The 10,586-nt window shown below is 31.2% G+C and overlaps 1 protein-coding gene across 1 annotated transcript in view; it reads right to left on the bottom strand.

Annotated features, from left to right (window-relative positions):
- Positions 1-6,765: 6,765 nt before the first annotated feature.
- The window catches only part of LOC145289458 (fumarylacetoacetase-like), a 54,736-nt gene continuing 50,915 nt past the window's right edge, over positions 6,766-10,586 (bottom strand). The window contains exons 12-13 of the mRNA XM_080136414.1: positions 9,388-9,505; positions 6,766-7,341 (exon numbers count right to left, since the gene is read on the bottom strand). Coding sequence (XP_079992540.1) covers positions 7,265-7,341; positions 9,388-9,505 — 195 coding nt within the window. The 3' untranslated portion in view covers positions 6,766-7,264. The remainder of the gene's footprint in view (positions 7,342-9,387; positions 9,506-10,586) is intronic.

Here is a 10,586-nt window from a genome sequence, read left to right as displayed (position 1 = left end):
TTTATCTCCCATACTTTCATTGTTATCGAAATCAGTGAAATCGCCCATTTTTTTTATAAATTAAATCGATTGATTGTCAGCCAATGATAAGTGTGTGATGAATAGATTCCGACCCAGAAAACAGCTGATCTTCCCCCTTTGTCAGAAACATCGCTCATGGAATGCGAGAAATAAAAGACAAAGAAAAGCAAGAGTTACACTTTCTTGTTTGTATATTTAAAATGCAATTTTTTCTGCCTTTTCATCGAGTCATATGTGCAGAGGATAAATATGCATATCCCTGACTCCAACATTAAAATAAGAAACTATGGGACCGATTTACATATATACAAATAATATATTTATTATGAACAATGAAAAAATATAAAAGTATATGTGTGTGTGCTTGTGTGTCCCTCTAGATAGCCGGAGACTATGGAGAAAAGTAACTGAAATTAACTTGCATATACGCAAGAAGGTTTAAGAAGTGTTGAAGTCTGCGTATTTGAGTGGAAATATTACGCAATGATGATTGTATTTAGGTTGGGTGCAGTGATGTATTCTCAGTCAGAAAAAAACTTGTTGCATGAAACACTAAATCATACAAGCTTTCTAAGAAGGCTGGTTTAATGCAATTTATCATGATTGAGTTACATTTGCCATTGTGGTCAATGACAAGGTATTTGTCAGAACATAGATATGATCCATCGTAGAGCAGTTGTAATAGTCTGCATATCGAATTGATACAGACGAAAACGTACTTACATGAATAAACATCAGGTGAATAGTATCGTTTGGAAGTGATAGAACGCAGTGGCATGTACTCAAGACATTGTCAGTTTAAGACTTACTGCATAACCAGAGGTCGTTGTAAATATGGATCTGCTGATTATGAAAAATTCAATGGAAAAGTGAAGGGTGGTTCCAAAAACCATCTCTGATAGTGTAGTGTTTAGGTCTTCTTTAATAATGGACCAAAGTCCTAGAAGAACGAGCGATAAATGTTCACTCTAGCGATACAGTTCGGGTTGGGCAATGATGAAAGCATTCTACTATTCCATTAGTGGAAGGTTGATAGGTAGTTTTCACAATGTGGGGCATTCCGAAAGATTGGCAAAGGTCTAGGAATGTGTGTGACATAAATTAGGAACCTCTGTTTGTGGTAACACTAGTAGGTACGCCAAAGATAGAGATCCAGTTCTTTACCAATGCACAAATGAGCGTCATGTACAGGGAAAGTGCCTGGGGTGGATTTAGTATGGCAATGTACTTTCGTAGTTTGGTGTGAAATACATGCCTGAGTCCATTGGTATATGTCACCGTTCATATTAGGCCAAAAAAAAAAAAAGAGTTGTGATCAGCTTGACTGTTGCGCACTTGCCAGGATGCGTTAAGTCATGGAAATGACAAAAAATTTTCTTCCAGCAAGAAAGAGGCAAGTACGATCTCAAAAATCTGATCGGAGTTATTTTCAGCGGAATCGTTGAAGTCGTCATAAATTCTGTCAATGACGTATCTCCTTCCTGTTAAGCTGTGATGTAATCCAAGTCTAGAAATTTCTGAAGTCTAGAAATTTCTGAAGGCTGTTGATATCACAAAAGTAGGAAAGGTTGTCAGTTACAACATTCATCTTGCCTAGTAAATATTAAATGTTGGCAGAATATAGTGTCACAAAATCCATCTGTCAAAGTTCTCTGGGTATATGTTTATCAGAAATGGAAGATGTAAGGGAAGCAATCAGTGGTTTGTGGTCGGTGAGAATAGTGAATCGTCTCCTTTTCAACATGAAACATAAAAGTTTTACTGCTAAGTACATGGTGAGTAGTTTTCAACTAAAATGCTGTATTTACATTGAGGAGTGCTCCACTTAGCAGAAAAGAAAGACAGTGGTCATGTTTGACTGTTTGCGACCTGATTGAGTACAGCACAAACAGCTACACCAGAACATCTGTCGAAAGAAAGAGCTTAGCTGTTGGGTGATAGTTTAGTGAAGTTCACCAGAGCAGTTTTGGCTGCATGAAAAGATGTCAGGGCTTCATCTGAGAGACAGGGTCTTCTTTCGCATACGGAGTGCATCAGTGATGTGAACTGTTGGAAATGAATAATGATGGTAGCTCACAAGTCCAATGTAATGCAAAGAGGTGGGTACAGGAAAATCTTGGACTGCTTGCACTTTAGTCCAGACGTATTGACCCTGTGTCCAAGGAAATCAAGGGAACTGACCCTGAATTTTTAATCCATAGGATTGTAAACGTTGAAAGATTTCAGTTATGTGGACTAAATGTTCTTCCTGTGAGGGACTTGCGATGAGAATGTTGTCAATATACGCAAAGACAAAGGGTAGTCTATGAAGGACTTCTTAGATCGATAGAAAGTTGAAAGAAAATCAGCGTAAAGAATAGATGTCTTTGCTTTGGTGATGATAAAAATCCATAGGAAACTGCAAGGTCTAGAGTGAATGATGAGGTACCAAATGTTCGGATGGAACTGCCATTCGCAGCTTGTAAGGAAATAAAGTCTGTTGCTGTATTGCCATATCATGTAGGAGGTATTACACTAACAGCGGTACCATTGTCTACAAGGAATTTCCAACAAGAAATTGCATCGGATACATATAATAAGTGACACGGCTGGAGAAATAGGGTGGAATTTGTTGCGCAATCCCACTGGTCTACCCGTTGAAATGGTCAATTAGTTTTAAGCTGCACAGTTGCTCACATTTGCATGCTTTCTCCGCAAAACGATGGTGATAGTAATAGAATTGGGTGCAGAATGTGTTGCAGCAGGTTGGGTAGCGACGGTGGTTATAGATGATGCGTGATGATAATTATCGGCAACACAGTTGGTGATAACCGTTAGTTGCATAAGGTCCTTATCCCCAATGAATGTGGACAGTGTGTGAGACGATTGTTGTGGTAGTTTGTCTAACCACAGTTGCTGAAGGATGTTATCATCCATGGTGCATCTACCCACTAAATTTCTTATCTGCCTCAAAAGTTGGGAAGTTTTTCGGTCACCAAGAAATAAGTTGTTGAAAAGCTGTTTCAACCTGGCAACTTTTGAATACCCTGTTTGTTCAAGGATGGCTTAATGATTATTTTCTTCTCAGATTACATGAAATCCTCTGCTCTCTCCATCTTAAGCATGGCTTTTTTGTCCGTTTGACAATGTCTAATTATGCAGCCAAATTGAAAGCAGAAACCGGAAGTTCACAAGTTTCTTATAGGAAGTGACAGTAGCTAATTGATTAATGATATGGACTGGCATGATAAACTGGGTATACTATGTTCGAATCCTGTTTATTCTACATAAACACTTTCATTTAGAATATTAACAATTTTCACTTATATGTATTTGATGTCTTTTTAGAAAATGTTCTAACTAGAAAGATATCGGGGAAAGCAATACCAACAATAGAATTATTGGGTAAACTATATAATAAATAGTTTTTATTTTGAAATGCTTCTTTTTCAAAATGGTTTTATTCTAACTAGCAGGACTCGTTAACCTGCGTTGCTCAGTGGGAGCTTCTTCCCCTCCCCCATCGCAAAAAAACTACGGTTGTAGGTATTGTTTGAATCTGAAAAAAGCAAATAAGGGAATGCATAAATCTCTATGCAACAATAAAGTTAGGAAAAATGGTCCATTAAAATAAGAATAGAAAGTATAAACAGATATTTTAGAATTTAGGGATTCTCACTGTATATGAACTGTTTAGATTGATAGAAACTCCCCATGTTAAGAACGGCTTTCGGAATAGACACCTCCAACATCCTCATGTAAAAAATGTATACCGGAGCAGAGCACCCTTTTTTAGTTGGGGGTGGTAGATAAATAAATCCCTCAAATTTAACCGTGAAAATCGTAGGCAGCATACCCACCTGCAATTGATATGGTTGGTGATAGGAGAGAAGTGGACTTCTTGTATCGCGCGCGAGTACAAATCTAGCAGGCATTGAATTACAGTGCAGAATACATGTGTCTATATCTCTAGAAGCACTTGCCTGCAAAAAATTTGAATGAGATTTTTTGTAATTAGTAAAGATGAAAACCTTTAAAAGTGGTTATTGTAACAAAAATGTGGAGGTGGACGTAATGTAAAAAATTTACCCCCCCCCCAAAAAAAAAAAATGTTAACTATAAAAAAATCTAACCGTCTACCGTACTAGTAAGTGGTAAAAGGCAAAAGCTGTAATTGTAATGAAAAATGTAAAGGTGGACGTAATGTTAACGTGTGCGCATGTAAGGAAATGTAACCTTCAACCTTACTAATAAATGGCAAAAGCAAAAGAATAAATAAATAAGCAAAGGTAAACATGTATTGGTTGATTGTACATCTTTGCCACCTTACTATTTTTAAAAGATTATTCAGATTAAATTCAAGCTATATATTAAATTGTTAGGTGGAAACACAGAATAGTTACCAAGCACCCTGTCCTCCCCATGTTAAGAATAGGTTTCAAAATAACATTATTATTTCAGTACGGGGACAAACGAGAAAAAGTATCTATGTATTTGTTTCATGGCAGGTTTTTATTTGAGGGGGTGGGAGCGATACTGGTAAATGTTGATATCGAAATACCCTGGCCAAATCACTGTGAAAAAAAATCGTCTGCATCCATCAAACTTAAACATCGAATTAGAAACTTGAAAACAAAATGAAACAAACTTTATTTTTATTATTAACAGAGAAGATTAGATTATTATTAACAGAGAAGACTTGTTATTTTAGTAAGAACGAATTACAAATTCGTTATTTTTCTTACTAAAATGAAATAAAAATAATGAATTATTTTCTTTTCTTCATGCGTACTTGAATAAAATTCACTGAAAATGTAAGCAATAAATAATACTACGCTATTGGCCAAATAACACAACAAATAAGTAATAAACAAGAATTATGTGATCTTGGCTCGAAGGCCAAGGAATTAAAAGCTCCCAAAACTTTCAATCATTTAAATTGACTGAGAAATTGCTAAGAATTTTAAAGCCATGAATTGTTATTTGACAGAAGGCTTTACCTATTTCGTTTAATTTTTGTAAGCAAAGCAATTTTAATCGTTTGTTAATAGTTGCTTTGTGACTCCTCAGAAGCCTTTAAACTGTCTAATAGAAAGTCTTAGCTTTAAAATTCTTAGCAAATTGTCATAATAAAAATAAATTCTGTTTCATTTTGTTTTTGAATTTCTGATTCAATATTTAAGTTTTATGGACACGGACCATTATTTTTAGCAATGATTTGGCCATGAGAATTTGTTAATATTAAAGCCGTGAATTTTTATTCAGCAGTTTGAAAGCTTTACCTATTTCGTTTCTTTTGTGTAAACAAAGCAATTTTAATTGTTAATAGTTGCAAGCATATACAGAGAAGACTGTGTGTATATGAATTATTTTACTTGAGCAAGTTAGTTAGCTGTCTGTTTATGAGCAGTTAATAGGTTTTTTTTTGGTTTTTTTTTAGCGCTCACTAGTGTGTCCAGTGGATAGTGACAGAAGTTTAGATAATTGATGTAGGAAAATCGGACTGCATTTATGCAAGTTTTTACCTGTGAACGTATGTGGTGTTATATAAAGTTAGCAATATGTAAATGTTTGTTTCTGAATGATTAATAATCGGCAAATGTTGGTCATTTTAACTATTTTTTATTGTTTTTTATTTTAATTTTTTTTTTAGGTTAGGTTAAATAAAACTTTTTTTTGACTTCCAATTTCTGTTTAGCTAGTGCATACGGAGGAAAAGTCCTTTCTAATTAATACTGATGTAATTCCAGTTTAATCTGAAAGCTTCTAGGGACTACTTATAAAGGCCAGAATCAGTCAGGAGTGAGAAGATGGGAAGGTGAGGCAGTTATACCTTTAGTTATTACTAGGGCTATGACAACAGCATATTCTTTTCATTGTTTTTACTCTCAAGTATATATCCGACACAGACACAATTAACCGAGGATCACATCACTCTACATAAAAACATATAAGATATCAATGGATATATACCTGAGAATCAAAACAAGGAAAAGAATATGCTGTTGTCATAGCCCTACTTATTATTAATACAATCTTTCTTCAGAATACCAAAAACGATTTGCATAATACCTCCATTTATATTTAGCAGGTCACCAACACTGACTGAAACATATCACTTTATTTACAACCAAATTTTTTCCCCACATTTATACTTGAATTGTCTACAAGGACCCGTGGCATAATAGATAAAGTACTAGGTAAAATTCAGTTCGAAGTGACACTCTTCTGGCAGTTGAAGATTCAATCCTCAGTTCATACTAAGAATACAATTACAAATTATTTAAGACTTCTACCCGATCATGGTTGACAAAACAAGAACATCCTACCTCTATGATTAAATCAAGGGACCCATTTGAAATTCCATTCAGATTTCAGTGTTTGACAAGATACACCTGAGGGAGGTCTGGGTTTACATAAGCTGAAACGTTGTGAGAATGACACTAAAGATGAGGACATTAGTCCGAAGAATCCAAATAATCCTCATCTCAATTTCAGAAACATGATTGGAGATTATATATAGATCTTCCCTTTTAGATATGAGGTAAACATCAGTCCAAAAAGCTTATCCAAAACAAAAGTTCTTCAAAGAGAGAGCCATTGATTACGACTACAACAAAACTGGGATTCCATGGTTTAATTTTGGACATTTTAAAAAAAAAAAAGAAAAAGTTTAAAGGATTTTTTAAATTTCAATGTTAGAAAATCAGAATATTCAGATTATACAATTTACTTTGCTCTATAAAAAAAAAAAAAAAAAAAAAATCATCATTTTAACTTTTATTTGTTTTGGGTTTCAAAAGTAATTAAATAGCAAAAAAACAAAAAAAATGGGTATAAAATTCTTCATTTTTGTTTTGAAAACTATTCATTAAATTGATGTACAAGATTATTGATTAGCAGGACCTTTCGTAACTAAGTTATGATCTTTATAGGGAATCATTAGTCCAATTAAACTCTCGTTATAAGATAACGACTTATGATTCTATAAAGTTCTGAAGGCTGCCGTATAGAAATTCTCTATCAATGATTGTACACTTAACACAGCAAAAATTCTCAAACCAAAAACTGTGTCTAAAAAGAAGCAGGTTTTAAGAAATAAACAATGAAAAATACAATTTAAAAATCGAGATTAGCAAAATATTACAAATTTAACTGTAGCTGCCATAAAAATAAAGGGCTGTTTGTTTGTCTTTTTTTTAGCTTTTTTTTTTTGTTTTCGTTGTTTTATGTTTTTTCTTTTTTGTTTCTTTCTTTTCAGGAGTTACAACTTGTTAGCAGGCAAAACTTTGCCTGTGCAGGTGCCAAAACCAACTCTGTATCCATTACCCTGGCAGTGACCTGAAGAGAAAAAATATATTAATATTAAATTAAAATAAATGCCCATTAAATGAATCTAGTCTACAGAACATTCTTTGTAAATTTTTTAAATCAAATCAATAAACAAAATTTTTAAATGAAATAAGTAAATAATGAAATTTTTAAATCAAATGAATAAATAAATTTTATATGAAATAAGAAAAATTTTAAATCAAATAAATTATTTTAAATGAAACAAGTAAATAATTATTTTTTTTTTAAATCAAATAAAATTTTCAAATAAAATGAATAAATAACAAAAAAATAAGTTTTAAATCAAATAAGTAAATAATTTTATTCAATCAAATAAAACAATTTTAGATCAAATAAGTAAAAAATAAATTTTAAATCAAATAAGTAAATAATTTTTTTAAATCAAATAACATTTTTAAATGAAAAAACTAAATAAAATTATTAATGAAAAAACTAAATAAAATTATTAATGAAAAAACTAAATAAAATTATTAATGGACAAAATAAAATTAATGAAAAAATTAAATAAAATTATTAATGAAAAAATTAAATAAAATTATTAATGAAAAAATTAAATAAAATTATTAATGAAAAAACTAAAAATTATTAAATGAGTAAATAATAACATTTTAAATGACACAAGTAAATAATAAAATTTTAAATAACACAAGTAAATAAAATTTTAAATAACACAAGTAAATAATAAAATTTTTAAATAACACAAGTAGATAATAAATCTTTCATTAAGATAATTAATTTTTGAAGTCCTAGATGTCAGTAAGCCTTCTACTCTAATAGTTTCTTCCCTCAAACAATTAGACTTTGGAATTTCCTTTCTGTTTCCTGCTCCTCTGACTGTACTAACCTGCAGAAATTTAAATGTAATGTGAACAGACATCATCTTAACTCCCCATAAGCCCCCATTAAATATGATTCCAAATAGTAGCCTCTTACGTCTAAGTGGCAGATGCATTATTGGGGTGAAGAAGAGTTTTAAAAAAAATAAAATAAAATAAAAAATAATGGTGATCCAAACAAACCTGGTTCACACATGAGAATACAAAATAAAGCTACCAAGAATATAATGGAAAGAATTTCTGAGGCATCTTGTATCAGTTCTTTTTTTTTTTATAACAAGACTTTTTGATAACTTATTTCATTAATAAAACAAAAAACAAAAAAAGTAAAGCAGGATTTACTATTGAGCAAGTAAAGCACGAATTGCCTCCCCCATGCAAAGCACTAATATCGAATAAATAAAACATAAGTTGTCTCCCTTTACAACTATTTTAATAATGCAAACATTTTTGCTTGGGTGAAAAAGAGATATATATTTGTGAATAAAGGGAAATTCATGTCAAATTGGAGGAATTCTTTTTTTTTTCAATCCTCCAAATATGTGTGAGCAACCAGAATTTCTTGTAATTGTTTCATGCAAATCATTAACCCTAACTTTTGGTAGGTTTTGATGAAAAAATAAATTATAGAAATCTTGGATTTTCAAAGAAAAAAAAATGCCATTTTTAGCCATTTTATATTCTTTGAGAACAAATCAGAATTTTGTCTATCTTTTGGGGTGCATAATTTCGATTGTTATTTTTAATTTTTGTGCATTATTTTGAGGTTTTCAGTTCAACCCTGCACAAAGTCAAGATGATTTAACAAATAAACTGACACGATGTCAAAAGGCATAATGAGTGGGATGTGAGCCGTGTATTTTCAGGTTTCTTAATAAAGAATTGCATTCAAAATTCTATGATGGTCCTAGAGTTCAGCACAAACACTAAAGGTGAAATCATCTGAAATTGAAGATGTAAACACTCGTCCAAAAATTAAATAAAACTAAATGTTTCATGAAAAACTTCCCAGTTAATTTTCCATGCTCATAGTCATACACTTCATGTAAAATTTTGTGAAAAATTAATCAATCAATTTTTAAAAAAAGCAAAAATTGAACAACATACAAATATTGAAAAAACCTAAGTCCTTTCTAATTAACATCAGAAACAAAAAAAAAATAAAACAATAAAAAGAAAATTCTTTGTATTTATTTACCTTTCATAATTACTTCATCTCCATCTTGCAAGAATTTTCGGGTTACGCCATTTCCAAGCTCCACAGGTTTTGTTCCTTTCCAACAAAGTTCCAACATGGAACCAAAAGAATCAGGAGTCTGTGGATGAAGAACATTAGATAAGCTTAAGAATAAAAAATGTGATGCCTGTCCAGAATTACTTCTATATCAAAAAATTAAAATAATGAAAATTCTGTATGATGTACATACTTGCGACAAAACGAAAATATACTCCGAAAATCATGTAAATTGATCGAGTAGTTTTATTTTTATAAAGAAAATCATTTTTAAGCAATTGATGGGAATTCATAGATAAATCTAGTATCCATTATTGTTGATTTACCTCCCTTTGTTTCTTGAAATACATATTTTTCAAAATGGCAGCCAATACAGTCACTTCTCAAATACTCATAAAACTTGATTTTGTTATTTATTATTAGTTGACCAATTTACATTATTTTTGGAATATGACATTTTTGTTTAATCCCCACTGTACAAATGTTTCCATATTTTTGTTTTTTAATATAGGGAAAATTCTGAACAAGAACTGAATATTTTTTTTAAAACACATCCATTTAATGTGCACATTTAGTGATGAAAATGTTATTTCAAACTAAAGTGTGACAGATCAAAATAGCTGAATAAAATTCAAAACAATGCAAACATTTGTGGAATTAGAACTCACACAACTGAAGTTATGGACTGGAAAAGGTTTTAATTTTGTAGAGTTAAAACTATTAGAATGTCTTTCATTTTAGATTATTCAGATTGCTGTTTGAATCTTTAATGTTATTTATACATTTCGGCCCATATGACATTCAAGTTTCTTGTATAACTGAAGAATTTTTATGGAATTTAAAACCAAGCCTCATATTTTATCCATGAGCAACAGACTTAAGTCATTTTTATCACAATCTTAGTATCATATGTATAAAGGAAAAATAAGATTAGAAATTGCATACAAATTCCCAAGTTAGAAGTTATTCAAAATCTTTGCTCATAAAAAACAGAAGTTTCAATAATCTAAATTATCATTTCTGAACTTTAAATTTCCGATCAATTGAAATGTTTTAAAATAGTCAAAATTTGATAAATATTTTAAAAATTTGTTTCATTGTGTATTCATTTAAACACTGTAATGTTTGAATATATGGTTAAATGGCAGTTTTAGTCTTTTAGA

Source organism: Euprymna scolopes, chromosome 2 (genome assembly GCF_053919585.1).
Source record: "Euprymna scolopes isolate OS-2025 chromosome 2, ASM5391958v1, whole genome shotgun sequence".
Lineage (NCBI taxonomy): Eukaryota > Metazoa > Mollusca > Cephalopoda > Sepiida > Sepiolidae > Euprymna > Euprymna scolopes.
This window is presented reverse-complemented; position numbering and strand designations above follow the sequence as displayed.